At 34.4% G+C, this 17159-nt stretch overlaps 2 protein-coding genes across 5 annotated transcripts; one reads left to right on the plus strand and one right to left on the minus strand.

Moving 5' to 3' along the window:
• Positions 1 to 1458: 1458 nt before the first annotated feature.
• Positions 1459 to 2360, minus strand: LOC122008678. Its single transcript, XM_042564505.1, has 5 exons — positions 2297 to 2360; positions 2148 to 2212; positions 1976 to 2065; positions 1799 to 1894; positions 1459 to 1497 (listed from the first exon to the last, which is right to left on the minus strand). Exons 1-5 carry the CDS (start codon positions 2358 to 2360, stop codon positions 1459 to 1461), a joined length of 354 nt encoding a protein of 117 aa, XP_042420439.1.
• Positions 2361 to 13474: 11114 nt separating this feature from the next.
• Positions 13475 to 15286, plus strand: LOC122013731 (anthranilate O-methyltransferase 1-like). 4 transcript variants are annotated; one of them, XM_042569961.1, is made up of 5 exons: positions 13475 to 13641; positions 13743 to 13854; positions 13947 to 14354; positions 14437 to 14706; positions 14797 to 15286. In XM_042569961.1, exons 2-5 carry the CDS (start codon positions 13765 to 13767, stop codon positions 15142 to 15144), a joined length of 1116 nt encoding a protein of 371 aa, XP_042425895.1. In that variant the 5' UTR covers positions 13475 to 13641; positions 13743 to 13764; the 3' UTR covers positions 15145 to 15286. The 4 variants fall into 4 exon arrangements, with proteins under 4 accessions (XP_042425895.1, XP_042425904.1, XP_042425910.1 ...); XM_042569970.1 differs by having other exon boundaries at positions 13482 to 13641; positions 13743 to 13858; XM_042569976.1 differs by having other exon boundaries at positions 13537 to 13645; positions 13743 to 13858.
• Positions 15287 to 17159: the final 1873 nt, after the last annotated feature.

The following is a 17159-nucleotide window of genomic DNA, read 5'->3' on the forward strand; positions in this document are numbered from 1 at the left end:
TTTCCTTTGACATGGTGGACTAGCATTTGGCATCTGTTGAACTTTATTATATAAACAAATAGAAGGGACCAAGTTGCAGATGTGCGATGAAGCCTTGTTGACATGAGATTTGCCATCCGTCTCATGTACCTCTTTGGAGCCTTTCAAACCACCATATGATTCATTCAAACCCTTTTTCTTTTTGATGTAAATGTCTGCTCCTTGAGCTCTATCTCTAGCTTCCTCAACCTTACTAGGAAGCTCGCGAAAGCTTCCGTAAGAATTCACCAATCTATCAGCTGGAAAACAGTTGATTGTAGGAACCACTGTCAACGGAGTGCTAAGATAAACACCCTCCATACAACATGAAGTATTTTCATACTGCAATGGTTGAGCCACTGTTGCATTTGCTGATGGAATACAATCTGCAAGCATTAAAATATCAATCATCACTACCTAGGTCTGTTGTGTGATCATGATGCATCTGTAAAGAGTAAACTAATACTGCCTCCATGAACTCTTGAGAAATCATCATCAGAACCAGATTCCAAGATACTGACAGAATCAAACCATGCATCTTCCTGGCATATCACTGTAAAGAAGCGAAATCAAGAAATAAAAATGTTGTGTCTTTACCTCTCTGAACCACTAGCATCCATCTGAGTGTGATGCCACTGCAACTGAGTGAGATGGACTATCATATTAGAAGCATTGTGTTAATAAAGAAGCTTCACCTTGTATATACAAATACATTTTTTGTTAAAAGGGAAAAGAATAAATATGACTTGGCATTTGATATTTATTAAATGATGTAAACACAATCTTGTGACATAATAGACTAGTACACAGTTTTTCTTAGGAAATAATAGCATGTCATGATGTTATTTAAATTCCATCCAGAACTCATATACTGATCCCTTAGTGCTCATACCTTTGCAGAGGATCACTCTTTGAGAAAGCCACTACTGAAAACCCCAGTGTCAAAATCAGCACCATAAAGAACCTAACCAACCAAAGTTAGCATATGAGTTAGAGTTCTACCTGGCTGCAGGTTCTGGTCGAAACCAATATATGAATAAAGTTTCTAATATTAAGGTATGGAAACAACAAAGGTTCAAGGAAAGAAGAAAGTGGATACAACACATCAAAGTTGTGAAGCCAAATTGTGAAATAAATCAACAGATGAAAATGCATAATGATTATGTATATCTGCATAGAAAATATGGTGGCACCTCAATCTCTTCTGTTGGTCTTTCCACTATCCGCCAATATTCACCTTCAATATCATCATCGGAAGGTTCCTGCTGGCAGGACCCTAAAACAAATTCTGCACTTCTGCTAAAATATTGTCTCTTGAACTCATCTGCATACGTCTCAAAAGATTCCATAGTGAAATTTGGACCAGGTACAAATCCAAACCTCTCAACATTGTTACAACAATTAGATTATGCCTTATCCTCTTCATTGGTATTCTCTGTTTTAAGGGTCTTTCTTCTTCCCCTCATAAAGATATGACTTCTGCACAAAAAAGGAGAAACATAACCCACAATATGTTTTAACTAACCCCTCACTTATTAATTTCTAAAATGATTGTCCAGGTAACATACCTATAGGATCATCTATCTTCCGTACACTGAAGAAAACAGAATTCCCATAAGGAGGAGTTCTCAAGATTCTAAAAAATTGTTGTTTAGCATCATCTTTTGACAAGTGTTCTTGCAAGAAAGCACAAATATAAATAAGCAATAAGAGATAATGATAAATATTAGATAAAGAATATTTTGCCAAGATCTTTTCTAAGAATATAGAAGTGTGTTACTTGATTTACAATCAAGTCAACAGCCTTCCTAGCCACCTCTGTGTTTACTGGGAATTGATTCCCATGAAAATTTGACCTTCTCTTTGCAAGCACACCCTAAACATCGATGGTAAACAATAGATTAACAAATGTACAGCATAAACATCATCTAGAAAAACACAGTATACTAGTTATTACTTGTCTAATTGAAGATCTGGAATCCATGAATCCCTGTAGCATGGTGTTACCATGGGAAGGATTCCTATTCTGAAAGCCTTGGTGTTTAATCTAAAGTCAAGGAATTTTGTCATCAACTGTTTAATAATTTGAAGGAAAATAAAACTTTCCTGGCAAGAATATATTCACTCACAGGAGGCCTCGGAGGTCTTTTCCCTTTAGCAGAATTTTTCTTCGACATTTTAATAATATCATCCACAATAAATGTGCGAATCGTATTAGGACTATGTTATTCAGATAGAATAACTTCAGATGCAACGGAAAAAGTACTCGGCATACCTAAGCTCATGTTCATCTTCTTCTTAGTCATTGCAATTGCCTCTTTTGTTAACGCCTTTGTTGCCATCTGCACATCCAAAACTATGAAATTAAGAAGCAATGCCCCTCCAAAATATAATATGTAGGATCTGTTGGTTGCTACTCGGAAAACCTATAGGTTCCACTGTACAAAAATTTTGTACAAAGGTCTGAACCTTTTCCTAGCTACCATGTGTTCTTTTAAATTTAATTTTGGATCGCCTGCGGAACTTAACACGTTTGATCCAAAACTTAATCTATTTGTTCTTTTAGGTTTTGACTTGGATCTCCTGCGGAACTTTACACGTTCGACCCAAGTCTCCTTAAGTTATTAATTCCATTAAATATTAATTTCCATAATTGGTTCCCAGTACTGACGTGGCGAGGCACATGGCCTTCTTGGATATGGGAGCAACCACCACCGACTAGACAAAACCTTTTATAGAAAGCTAATATTTAATTTCCTAAAATAACTTTAGGTTAACCAAAGAGAACAATCAAATCACAAGGAAAAGAAAAAACAAAAGAACACAGCATCGAAAAACATATTCGAAATTCTAGAACGTAAGCCTCTTGTATTTGGTATTATTTCCATAAATAACTAGCATGATGCGGAAATAAAAATTACTAGTTATACCTTGTAGAAAAACCTCTTGATCTTCTACCGTATTCCTCTTCTAACCTCGGACGTTGTGTGGGCAACGATCTACCGAGATGAGAAACCACCAACCACCTTCTTCTCCTCCAAGCAAGGTTCGGCCACAAAGGAAAACTTCACCAAGGAGAAAAACCAAAATACTAACCAAGCTCCAAGAGATGCTAGCTTTCTCCTTCTTCTTCTTCTTCTCCAAGTAGTATCCGGCCACCACAAGAGCTCCAATGGAAGGGAGATTCGGCCACCACAAGAGGAAGGAGAGAGAGAGGATGGCCACCACCAAGGAAACAAAAGAGGGAGAGAAATAATAGATGTTGTATCTCTTGAAGGCACCCTCACCCTTCTTTTATATTCCTTGGCCTAGGCAAATTAGGAAATTTAATTACAATAAAATTTCCTTAATTTCCTTGACATGATTTAATTGAGAAAAATAAAATAAAATTTCCCCAATTAAAATCAAGTGGCGGCCACATCAATGAAAACAAATTGGACAAGTTTTAATCAACAATTAAAACTTCCTAATTTGTTTCCAGAAATTTTAAAAAATAAAATTTCTCTTCAAATCTCTTCATGGTTGATAAAAAGGAAATTTCTATAATTTTAATTTTACAACATGTGAATAATTTTAAAGAAAATAAAATATCTCACCAATCTACAAATAAGGAAAGAGATCTAATCTCTTTCTTTAATCTTTTGTAGATCTTTTACAAGAGAGATATTTTAATTTTAATTCTCTTTAATAAATTATATCTTCCACATAATAAAAATTAAAATTAAATTTCTTTTTTAATTTTATTTGGCCGGCCCTACTAGCTTGGGTTCAAGCTAGGGCCGGCCACCTAATTCCAGCCCTAGCTTGTTCCCAAGCTAGCTTGGCCGGCCCCTATTGGGTGGGTATATAAGGTGGGTATAGGTGGGTATAGAACTCTATAAATAAGAGGCTACGATAGGGACCGAGAGGAGGAATTAGTTTTGGTCTCCCGATAAAATTAAGCATCCCGTGTTCGCCCCGAACACACAACTTAATTTTATCAGTAATAATTCATTCCACTAGAGAACTATTATTGAACTACCGCACCAATCCCAAATTACATTTTGGGCTCCTTCTTATTATGAGTGTGTTAGTCTCTCTGTGTTTAAGATGTCGAATGTCCACTAATTAAGTGAGTTACTGACAACTCATTTAATTAATATCTTAGTCCAAGAGTAGTACCACTCAACCTTATCGTCATGTCGGACTAAGTCCACCTGCAGGGTTTAACATGACAATCCTTATGAGCTCCTCTTGGGGACATTCTCAACCTAGTATCTCTAGGACACAGTTTCCTTCTATAATCAACAACACACACTATAAGTGATACCATTTCCCAACTTATCGGGCTTATTGATTCATCGAACTAAATCTCACCCATTGATAAATTAAAGAAATAAATATCAAATATATGTGCTTGTTATTATATTAGGATTAAGAGCACACACTTCCATAATAACCGAGGTCTTTGTTTCTTTATAAAATCAGTGTAAAAGAAACGACCTAAAATGGTCCTACTCAATACACTCTAAGTGTACTAGTGTAATTATACAGTCAAGATAAACTGATACCTAATTACACTACGACCTTCTAATGGTTTGTTCCTTTCCATTTTGGTCGTGAGCTACTGTTTATAATTTATAAGGTACTGATAACATTATCTTCTGCATATGACACCACATGCTATGTTATCTACAATATAAATTAATTGAACAACTACAAACAAATGTAGATAATTTGACCAAATGTGATTCTTTATTCAAGACAAATGTTTACAAAAGCTTAGGCTTTCAGTATACACTCCAACAGGATCAACCATAAAAAAGAAATTACTCATCAACGAAACAATTGATAAAATGAATTAACTCAAAGAAAAAGTCGAAAGTTTCAAGTTAGGAATCTCCAAGTATCAATAACAAGAAAAGAAACTGTAACACCAAAACAAACTAGGGCCAAATGCATTGCAATAGAATTGAAAGAAAACTCACCAGATCGCAGAGAGGTTGCTGTGAAAGATTGAAAGGAGGGAGGAATTCCTGAAGATCCGTCGATTTTAGTGACACGAATTCTAGGGGTTCATCTGCTACAAGTCGTGAAGGGGTGATGGGTTTAGGGCTTGGAGAGGAAAGGAGAAGGGGCGGCAGGTTTAGGGCTTGGAGAGGAAAGGAGAAAAAAAATGTGAAGTAGGTGAAGAGATCGACGAAAATGCTTAGGGATTGAGAAGATCAAGGGGGGAATGCGGCGGCAAAAATTTTCGAGGAGAGGGAAAGAAAAAACGCGGCGGCAAAAAAATGGCGAAGGGAAAAAACGGCGAAAGAAAAAAACAACTGTATTCAATAACACTTAATAGACAACGGTTTTCAAAAACCGTTGTCGTAATCTCAAAAACATATGCACATAGACAACATTTTTTAAAAACTGTTGTCATAGCCTTTAAAAACCGTTGTCGTAGCCCCGAAAAAGCATAAATAGACAACGGTTTTTAAAACCGTTGTCGTAAGCTAAAAAAAATGCTAAAAGACAACGGTTTTTGTTAAAACCGTTGTTAAAAGGCAAAAAGACAACGGTTTGGCATAAAACTGTTGTCGTTTGAGTGTTGTTAAATGGGGATTTTCTTGTAGTGATTGAATTATTTCGAGCAGTGGGCACCAGAAATATATTGGATGGACGCTATGCCTTTGGGAATTGTCATCGCATCAAGGTACAATCTTGTACTTCATACATTTGGTGAGAATATTGGGAGTTGTTTTACTCACTTGCCATTAAGAACTCCTCCAGTTCCAAACCAAGAGCGTCGAGAAATAGCTATTGCTCATATTGGCAATCACTTCGTACAAGTTTTCTTATATCCTCATTATCCTGTACTACCAATTCCAATTTGGTGGTGGCAACATTCTGTTGGTGCGGTTAGCACTAACGGTCTAACTCAGGTTTTGATGAATGACAAATCAGGTTAAGTTAGGTTTGTTGTTGTCTGACACTTTTATCAAGTGTGCAGGAAAAGTCCAGCTAGGTCGACGGGCTGACCGGATAGCTGGCGAGAAGTCCAAGCGGGTCGACGGGCTGACCGGACGCTTGGCGAGAAGTCCAGCTAGGTCGACGGGCTGACCGGATAGCTGGCGAGAAGTCCAGACGGGTCGACGGGCTGACCGGACGTCTGGCAGGTAAGTGAGGTAAGTCACTGGAGGGGAGTGACTGTGAGGACGCGTTCCCGGGAAGGGGACATTAGGCGTCGATCCGGCTTAGATCTATTTCGGATATCTAAGTCGAGATCGTGACTAGATTCCGGTCTCGGAAAGACGGAATCTAAGTCATACTCTTTCTTATCCATCTATTGAACTTTAACTGTGCTAACAATCTGTTTTACAGGGATACATATTTGCCTCGGACTAACCCTGTTTTGCAGGAAAAAGGAGCTTTCTGAAACAAGGTGGTCCGGGCGCCCGGAAGGCAAATTTCATCCAGCCGAGTCGTCGCCACGTGGAGCATCATGGTTCGTGCAGCTACGTCACGTTCCAGGCGCCCGGAAGGGATCCAGGCGCCCGGGACAGCATATAAAAGAAGCCCCAGGTAGGAGCTTCAAATAAATCAAGTCTGCACTGAAAACTTACTGCTTGCTCTGCTGCTCTACGCTCCTGCGACGCCACGAGGCTATTCCGACAAAGCGCTTTCTTAAAGTCTAACTCTTCTTCTCTTGTCGGTATTTTATTTCTGTCAATTCTTGTACTTATTTGTAATCTTCATTCGAATTGATAGTGATTGCCCAACGAAAGTACTCACGGAGTACGGGCCTTCGAGTAGGAGTCGTCACAGGCTCCGAACGAAGTAAAAAACACCTGTGTCTATTTTAGTTTTCCGCTGCGTTTATACTCATCTTTATCGAATCGATATTCACCCCCCCTCTATCGAATCCAACGGTCTTACAAGTGGTATCAGAGCAGGTACCGCTCTGATTTGGTGCAACCACCAATCAGACAGGGGGTGGAAAATTTTTTTCCAAACTAATATTATTATCTTTTTGGAAGATTTTTTTTCCCGTTGCACTTAAAATCTAAATTGGTACAACACCAACTTAGAGTTTCTATTTTTCCCCGCACTACTAATCCAAGACGAAGTCTTGGGATTTTCTTTTTCCAGTTAATTTAGTGTGTGCAGGATAAGATGTCTCAACAAGAAGGCTTCAGCACAGTACGTCCTCCCCTATTCAACGGGGATGATTTTTCGTACTGGAAGAGGAGAATGGAGGTCTACATGAAGACAGACTACGACCAATGGATGAGCGTTACAAAGGCTTACAAAATTCCAGTAGACAACTCCGGGAAAATAGTAGACCCTGAAGAATGGACAAATGATTTAAAGAAAAAGGCATCAATTGAAAACAAAGCCATCAATACTCTACACTGCGGACTAACACGAGAAGAACTGAACCGGGTCGGACCGCATGAAAACGCTAAGGAGCTTTGGGATAAACTGATTGAGCTGCACGAAGGAACAAGCGACGCGAAGGTAACAAAAAGAGATTTGCTGTTAAACAAAATTTTTAATATAAAAATGCAGGAAGGAGAAACGGCAAGTCAGCTCCACGCGAGGGTCAAAGATATCCTCAACGGTCTCCACGCGATAGGCCACCAAATGGAGAACCGAGACTTAATAAGGTACGCGTTAAATGCTTTTCCGCGAAATAATTTGTGGGCATCAATTGTAGATGCCTACAAAATTTCAAAAAATTTATCTAAATTAAAATTGGATGAACTCTTTGTGAATTAGAACTTCATGAGCAAACTAACGCCGGGGTCGAGAAAGGTGTAGCTTTATTTGCAGGTTCCTCTAAAGAAAAGAAGAACAAACCCGAATCTGAAGAAGATTCCGGTCAAGACTCTGAAGACGAAGAACACCTGGTGAACCTGGTAAGGAAAATGTTCACCGGAAAAAGAGAAGCTTCAACAAAAAGGATCTCGGATAGCCGACTCAAGAAATGTCACATGTTTGGATGTAACAAAAAGGGCACTACAAGAATGAATGCCCAAGATTGAAACTTGACAAATCAAAGTCAACAAGAAGAAAGCCCTCAAAGCAACATGGGACGATTCCTCCTCGGACGATCGCAAGAAGAAAGCAAAAGCACCAAAGTCACCTCGCGCTGCGAAGCTGAAACGGAAGACGAATCGGAGGAATCGGAAGGCGGGTCCGAACCGAATCAAGCCACGAGTCCGCACTTGTTTCCAAGGTTCCGAAGAGGTATACCTAAACTTAAATCGTAAATTCTTTAGAATTATCTCGTGTTTAAATAAAAAAGTAGTTAAGTTGGAAAATGAAAATAAATCGCTTCTTGAGGAAAATCAAAACCTCAAGGAACAATTAAAAAATTCGAATCCAACTCAAGATCGAACACTTGAGGAGGAGAATTTATCATTAAAAAATGAAATTAATAAGTTAAAAGAATTGTTGGAAAAATTCACAACAAGATCTAAAAATTTAGATTTAATTCTAAATAACCAAAAGGCATGCTATAATAAAACCGGACTTGGATATAAGTCAAACTCAAACAAAACCTTTAAATCATTATTAACCCAACACAAAGCAACTAAACAAGCTTGGGTCCCGAAAGCGTGCTTAACCACGCAAGTAGGACTTAATCAATTCTATATACCTAAAGATAAAATACATTATATAAACTTGAATAAATCAGATCAAAAACTAAAATATAAATTTAACTTAAAATCAAAATTCAAAACTCAACAAAATTTAGATTATCACCAAGTTGATTATAACTATAAAAAGAATCGACACAAACCCAAAATCTAAATTAATGGCCAATAATTCAGGGGGAGGCTCCAGAATAGCTGGCACCTCCAAAACTAACATACCCGACAGGGTAACCCAAAACAAACTAACCCGGCAGGGTAATTAGGATTAGTTAAAGAGAGACCAAGTTTAACTTGACTCATGGTACTGGTGAAGTTTTTGGATGATAGTACGTTAGGGAAGCTTGGGCATCGCATGTCTAGAAAGATATGGCTTCGATCTGGTGCATTTGGCCAAGTGGAACTGACCGAAGCTACCCTTAAATGAATCCTAACCAGTTAGACCAAGATTTAGTACTAAGTTCCGTGGATAGGACTATTCGGAAAACTTCGAAAGGTTGGTTACTTCTAATGATGTCCATGAGACTCACCAAGATTAGAAGTTTATCCGAAGAATGCCTATTTGTGGAAACCAAAGCTAAGTCTGAATCTAACACTAGTTAAACCAAAACTCTATAATCAAACCAATTTCATCTCACAAAACCATAGGTTTCCCTGATTGATAATATAGTTCGGGTGAGATGAATAAGGCTTTAAAATTAGTTTCAAAATTTTAAACTTAAAAATTAATTTCAAAACTTTAATTTTAAACTTAAAAATCATTTTCAAAATTTTAACTTAAAAATTTCAATTTTTAACTTAAAAATTTCAATTTTAAACTTAAAAATTAATTTCAAAACTTTAATTTTAAACTTAAAAATTATTTTCAAAATTTTAAACTTAAAAATTAATTTCAAAATTTTAAACTTAAAAATTAATTTCAAAACTTTAATTTTAAACTTAAAAAATTAATTTCAAAACTTTAATTTTAAACTTAAAAATTAATTTCAAAACTTTAATTTTAAACTTAAAAATTATTTTCAAAACTTTAAACTTAAAAATCATTTTCAAAATTTTAACTTAAAAATTTCAATTTTTAACTTAAAATTTTCAATTTTAAACTTAAAAATTAATTTCAAAACTTTAATTTTAAACTTAAAAATTAATTTCAAAATTTTAAACTTAAAAATTAATTTCAAAACTTTAATTTTAAACTTTTAATTTTAAACTTAAAAATTAATTTCAAAACTTTAATTTTAAACTTAAAAATTATTTTCAAAACTTTAAACTTAAAAATCATTTTCAAAATTTTAACTTAAAAATTTCAATTTTTAACTTAAAATTTTCAATTAATTTCAAAACTTTAATTTTAAACTTAAAAATTAATTTCAAAACTTTAATTTTAAACTTAAAAATTAATTTCAAAATTTCAATTTTAAACTTAAAAATTAATTTCAAAATTTTAATTTTAAACTTAAAAATTAATTTCAAAATTTTAATTTTAAACTTAAAAATTAATTTCAAAACTTTAATTTTAAACTTAAAAATTATTTTCAAAATTTTAAACTTAAAAACTAATTTCAAAAATTTTAATTTTAAAACTTTTCAAGATTTAATTTTAAACTTAAAAAATTAATTTCAAAACTTTAACTTTAATTTAAAAATTATTTTCAAAATTTTAAACTTAAAAATTAATTTCAAAATTTTAATTTTAAACTTAAAAATTAATTTCAAAATTTTAATTTTAAACTTAAAAATTTTCTGATTATAATTAACTTAATCTGACTAACCTAGTGAACGCTACTATCTTCTGATAGTTAGTTAGTACCTAATTGGTTAGACAGCTGGTTAGAGATAGGTATCAAATTCAGGGGGAGAAATATAACTATTTAGTTTGCCAAATTGAATTTTAAACTTAATTTTGAAAATCGAAGTTTAAAAACAACTTGTTTAAAAACTGACTTTTTCAAGTATGTTAAACCGCTTTTGAATCTAATACCTTTTTGAAAATTTGATTTTGGAGAACAAATTTTATAAACACATTCTAAAAATATGTTCTTACTTTTACCAAACTCCTTTGAAAACTAAAAGTAAAGATTTAAACTTAATTTCACTTTGAAAATTGTCCTGAGTCTAGTTCTTAAAAATTTGATTTTACTCAATTTTGACAATTTGATTTGAAGGAAAAATCTTACAAAATTTAGTTTACAAACTAAGCTTCTCAAAATTATTTTTCTTGATTTTGAAAAAAAAAAAAAAAGATTTTTTCAAACTTAGTTTTGGAATTTTGGTGTTGAAAACTTATGTTTATATAGCATTTCAAACTTATGTTGAAACTTGTTTTGAAAAATTTTTTTTGAAATTTAATCCTTATACACTTATGTTTGAAAATTAACCTATCTACACTTAGCATTTTTTTCTAAAAACTAAAAGCTAATGCTTTAAACAAGTTTTCAAACTTTAGACTCCCCCAAGTCAATTTGATCTTTTCTTGGATTTAAAAACTCAGTTATTTTTCAAAGTCTTATTGTTTTCAGTAATTATCACTATGTTTGGTTACCCTCGTTTTTTGATGTATGCCAAAGGGGGAGGGTTAGGTTGGTTAAGTTAGAGCAACTTAATGCAAACTTGAAAAACTAACTTAAACCTTAAAAATCATGCTTGATTCTTGCATATTTTTTTATCACTAACTTAACCAGGTTGTCATTCCATCAAAAAGGGGGAGATTGTTGGTGCGGTTAGCACTAACGGTCTAACTCAGGTTTTGATGAATGACAAATCAGGTTAAGTTAGGTTTGTTGTCCGACACTTTTATCAAGTGTGCGGGAAAAGTCCGGCTAGGTCGACGGTGCCGGATAGCTAGCGAAGTCCAAGCGGGTCGACCGGACGCTTGGCGAGAAGTCCACTAGGTCGACGGGCTGACCGGATAGGCGAGCGGGTCGACGGGCTGGCCGGACGTCTGGCGGTAAGTGAGGTAAGTCACTGGAGGAGCGTGGACGCGTTCCGGGAAGGGACATTAGGCGTCGATCCGGCTTAGATCCATTTCGGATATCTAAGTCGAGATCGTGACTAGATTCCGGTCTCGGAAAGACGGAATCTAAGTCATACTCTTTCTTATCCATCTATTGAACTTTAACTGTGCTAACAATCTGTTTTACAGATACATATTTGCCTCGGACTAACCCTGTTTTGCGGAAAAGGAGTTCAAAAAGGTGGTCCGGGAGGATCCGGGCGCCCGGAGGTCCGGGCGCCCGGAAGGCAAATTTCATCCAGCCGAGTCGTCGCCACGTGGAGCATCATGGTTCGTGCCGCTACGTCACGTTCCAGCGCCGGAAGGGATCCGGACAGCATATAAAAGAAGCCCCAGGTAGGAGCTTCAAATAAATCAAGTCTGCACTGAAAACTTACTGCTTGCTCTGCTGCTCTACGCTCCTGCGACGCCACGAGGCTATTCCGACAAAGCGCTTTCTTAAAGTCTAACTCTTCTTCTCTTGTCGGTATTTTATTTCTGTCAATTCTTGTACTTATTTGTAATCTTCATTCGAATTGATAGTGATTGCCCAACGAAAGTACTCACGGAGTACGGGCCTTCGAGTAGGAGTCGTCACAGGCTCCGAACGAAGTAAAAAACACCTGTGTCTATTTTAGTTTTCCGCTGCGTTTATACTCATCTTTATCGAATCGATATTCACCCCCCCCCCCTCTATCGAATCCAACGGTCTTACACATTCATCGTATGAAGCTAAAGGATGGGTCACTCGTTACAGGACACGAGCTCATTTGTGGTACGAAGTAATAGGTGCACCACCACCAAATGCATCGGGAGCAGAATTTGGAGGCAATATTGATTAAGATTTCTATTTTTATATGTTTTTATGTTTTTTTTGTATTATTACATGTACTCTTCATTTGGAAAAAATATGTTTGTTCCTAAGTTATGAATGTGTTCATTATTAATTGATTGTATTTTTAGTTTTAAATATAAAGTAAAAATAAATAAAAGATTATAAACATATAAAAAAATTATTGAAAAAAATAAAATTGATAAAAAAATTGATAAAGAAATTGATTAAAAAAATTAATAAAATTTAAAATTTAAAAAAATCAATTGAAAAAATATAAGTATTATGAAAAAAATAATTAATTAAATTAATTAAAAAATAAAAACTAAATAAAATTTATATAAAATTGGAAAATAAAGTATTGATAAAAAATAATAAATTAAATTAATTAAAAAATAAAAACTAAATAAAATTTATATAAAATTGAAAAATAAAGTATTGATAAAAAATAATAAATTAAATTAATTAAAAAAATAAAATTAAATAAAATTTAAAATATAATTGTATGAGAGTTATTTTTAAATAAAATTAATTAAAAAATTAAAATGAAATGAGAATTAAATGAAATAAAAAAAACAAAAAAAATAAAGAGAAGGTTACATACGTCTTTTGGCAGGGAGAGAGAGGGGAGGTGGAGGGGGTGTGCGTTGACCGGGGGTAGCAGCTCTCACCTACAAAACACATGCAGAAAATGAATTGAATCCGTCTTCTTCTTGAGAAAACAGTTTTTGCAGGAACGGCACAGAATAATTTTTGCTACACGAGAAGAAAACAATTTTTTTTAAAAAATAAAGTGAAAGAAAGAAAAATCTTAATAGGGAAATCTAGAAAAATATTTTCTAGATGAAGGAAAATAAAAAGCTTTAAATTTTGATCAATTAATTCAGTGGCATGCTTAATTGACTAGATGAATAGTCAATATGACAACGAAGGTTTGAATTGGCCTTTAGTTGTTTGATTAGTCAACATGTAGCTCCTTCTTTGCCTTATCTTCACTTTTTTTTTTTCTAAAGAATTTCAATATGATAATATCTTCTCAGTTCTTTGCGTTATTTTCAATCCTCTTACTTGGATTGCAAGCTAAAATGACATCTTGGATTTGGAGGACTACAAAACCATCCTTAGCAAGTATACGACGAAGAGCTTCTTCAGTCAGTGGCTGTGCCGGAGACTAATATGTCGGTATCTTCTTCTCTTCTTTTTTTGGGAGTTTTTTTGGAGTTTAGAATCTACCAATTCTCGTCATATATTCACAATAAACATGGCTTGGATATTGTAGAGCTACTTAAAGAGCTAGCAACATGGAGGCTAGGCGAGGAGAGGTTAAACAGACAGTTCAAATGGTTGGAGGGGATGGAGAATATAGCTATGCCGCTAATTCTTTGGGTCAAGTTAGTTTTGATGTTTTAACTTTATCTCAATCTTAATTATTTTGGTCTGATTTCTAAATAAATTGATATATGTGTTCATGTTTGTGATTTAGAAAAAGTTAATTATTATGACAAAATCCATGTTGGAGAATGCCATAGAGCAAATGTTCAAGACACTGCTCCTTAAGAGAATTACTATTGTCGATCTCGGTTGTGCTTCAGGCCCCAACACCTTGTTAGTGCTCTCTCAAGTTCTTGACATTATCAGTAAGTTACATGAACAATCAAAGGAGGAGACACTTCCAGAAATCCAATTCATCTTGAACGACCTACCATCGAATGACTTCAACAGTGTGTTTCAATCCTTGGAAGAGTTCAAAAAGAAGATTAAGGAAGAAAGAGAAAACCTACTTATACCATATTATGTTGCAGCTGTTCCAGGGTCATTCCATGAGAGACTTTTTCCTTCTTCGACGGTTCATTTCTTTCACTCTTCCACTAGTCTCCATTGGCTATCTCAGGTCAGCTAATTAGCTTCTTTTTTTTATTAAAATAGATTGATATTTTTATTTTTTATTATTGATAAAAAAAATAAAATTATAGGTTCCTAAAGAACTTGAGATCAGGACACAAGGTATTTCACAAAGCAAAGGAAATATTTCCATCACAAGGACTAGCCCCCCTTGGATAGTAAAAGCATATCAAGAACAATTTCAAAGAGATTTCTCTATATTTCTTAAGTCTCGTTTTGAAGAATTAAGTGTTGGAGGAGGAGCATGGTTAACATTTCCCGGAAGAGATCATGTAGATGGTGACTCATTAAGCCACCTTTCTGAACTATTAGCAGATTCCCTTAATGCGATGGCTGAAGAGGTACCCTTAGCCCTTAGCTATTTGAATTTGCAATTACTAGTTTCGATACAAATAAATATGGAACTGAAATGGTTAAATTTTCAAAACTAGGGGATCATTTCCAAAGCTAAATTGGATGCTTTATATTTTCCGTTGTACGTGCCATTGTTGGAGGAAGTGAAGTCAATAATTCTCGGTGAAAGTTCATTCCATATAGAACAAGCACACTTGCTAAGCAATAACATAGAACTTTACATTGTACAAGATGGGAAGAAGATCGCAAACAGTTTTCGTGCCGGGATTGAATCCTTCGTTGCCCATCACTTCGGGGATGCCATCCTCGATGAACTATTTGAAAGATTTGCTGAAAAAATTTCAAGGAGCATTCTTGAAGAAAAGCTCACTAAGTGTAATACATTGAATATTGTCATTGTGTTGAAGAAGAACACTCCACAATAATCATCTAGTGGATGCATTATAAGTAAGCAAACAATCAAATTGTATCAGTAAAATTTACATCCAAGTTCCTTTTCTTCTTCGTCAAATTAGTTGTAATCTTTAGTTATTGATGGAATAGGAAGCATGTTGTATTCGAGTTTTATCTTTTGTTTGTCAATCAAACATGGCTTCTTCTTTTTCCATTTAGTTAAATATCATAACTAAATCTTCCAATTTCAACTTAAGGATGTGCATATTGAATTTACTAAAATTCAGTTAGCGTTTAGATTAAAATTTATTATGAGATGGAGCGACCCCAACAAATTAGAGTGTCTTCAATCATAATCGTCTCATTTATAGAAAGTAAGAATATATCTATGCCGCAAATTCTTATACTCAAGTTAGTTTGAATATTTTTAACTTTATCTCAATCTTATTTTGGTGTGATCTACATGTTCATGTTTGCATTTAGAGAAAGGCAATTATCATGACAAAATCCATATTGGAGAATGTAATAGAGCAAATTACCCTTGGTTATTTCAAAATTAGGGGATAATTTCTAGAGCTAAATTGGATGCTTTCAACCTTCCATACTACTCGCCTTTGTTGGAGGAAGTGAAGTCAATAATTCTCGATGAAAGTTCATTTCACATAGAACAAGCACACTTGGTAAGCCACACTTGGCTCGAGTTTCATGATCCCACATAGTTTGATATTGTACAAGATGGGAAGAACATCGCAAATAGTTTTCGTGCGGGGACTGAATCCCTGTTCGATCACCGCTTCGGGAATGCAATCCTTGAGGAACTATTTGAAAGAATTGCTGAAAAAATTTCGAGGAGCATTGTTGAAGAAAAGCTCACTAAGTGTAATATATCGAATATTGTCATTGTGTTGAAGAACACTCCGAGATAATCATGTATGTGTGTTGGAGGACGAATGCATCAAATACTCTAAATATATATTTTACCTTAAATTTTACATTTTACCTAAAAAAATCCCTTGTAGCAGATACCCTACTAGTTCCTTAAATTTAGATTCTATGAACAATAACTCCCTAAATTTAGGGAATGAAAACGCTACCCTAAACATTAAATGAATAATAAAAAAGTATAAAGGAGAGAGAAATAATAATAAATAAATAAAGATATGATAAATTATAGAGTAGTTGGTATGCCATGCATTGAAAAGAGATTCTCTAAATTTAATAAAGTTGATGATTTACCTTAAATTTTAGAAATATTGATAGGGAAACTGATGTGGATGCTCTTAGAAGGGATCACATAAACAATGAATCGTATGTTAATCCATACTTAGGAAGTATTAGCCAAGACCCTAAATTCAATTTAGGAATAACATACTCGACCAGTTAATTGAAAGATAGATACACTGACACAATCTCCAAAGGGTGTATTCAATCTTGAATTTTTAATTACTTTCGATGACTTTTATGAATTTTAAAAGTCTAGATGTATTTAATATAGACTTTTATAAACTTCATAAAAATTTAGTGATATTCAAATTAGATTTTTATAGAGTTTTAAAAAGTCATGTGGTATTGAAACTTGACTTTTTAAAACTCTATGAAAATCTTTTGCTATCCAATTTTATGGTTTCTTTTAAAATTTTCTAGGTATAAACTTTAAACCCTTGGTAAACTTTAAAAAATAAAAGAAAAAGTCATCTATTTTTCTTTGAGATTTCTATATACTTTTAACTCAACATATCTCTCTCTTTAGATCTTTCTTTTTTCGACCGTTGTCGTCTTTTTTTCCCTTCCTCCACGGTTCTACCTCTTCCTTACTCCTAGATCGACCTCCTCTACCGTTGGATCTGAGCTCCATTTGTTAATCAAGCACTCTCTTTCCATTTCCTCGGCTCTTCTTCGATTTCTCTCTCTCGCATGCAAGTGAACGTCTACAAATTAAATATGACTCATTTGCATTTATTTATATCGTTAAAAAAGTATTTAAATGTGTGAAATAAAAAAATTGCAAAAATGATCAGGGAGAAATTCTACATTTATTTATTTATTT

Source organism: Zingiber officinale, chromosome 1A (genome assembly GCF_018446385.1).
Source record: "Zingiber officinale cultivar Zhangliang chromosome 1A, Zo_v1.1, whole genome shotgun sequence".
In the NCBI taxonomy this organism is placed as follows: Eukaryota; Viridiplantae; Streptophyta; class Magnoliopsida; order Zingiberales; family Zingiberaceae; genus Zingiber; species Zingiber officinale.

Coding starts and splice junctions, on each gene's coding strand:
- LOC122008678 (XM_042564505.1), bottom strand. CDS start 2,360: ATGGCAACAAAGGCGTTAACAAAAGAGGCAATTGCAATGACTAAGAAG. Junction 2,066..2,147: donor AAAGACCTCCGAGGCCTCCT/GTGAGTGAATAT, acceptor CCTTGACTTTAG/ATTAAACACCAAGGCTTTCA. Junction 1,498..1,798: donor TTGACTTGATTGTAAATCAA/GTAACACACTTC, acceptor TTTTTTGTGCAG/AAGTCATATCTTTATGAGGG.
- LOC122013731 (XM_042569961.1), top strand. CDS start 13,765: ATGGAGGCTAGGCGAGGAGAGGTTAAACAGACAGTTCAAATGGTTGGA. Junction 14,355..14,436: donor GTCTCCATTGGCTATCTCAG/GTCAGCTAATTA, acceptor ATAAAATTATAG/GTTCCTAAAGAACTTGAGAT. Junction 14,707..14,796: donor TTAATGCGATGGCTGAAGAG/GTACCCTTAGCC, acceptor TTTCAAAACTAG/GGGATCATTTCCAAAGCTAA.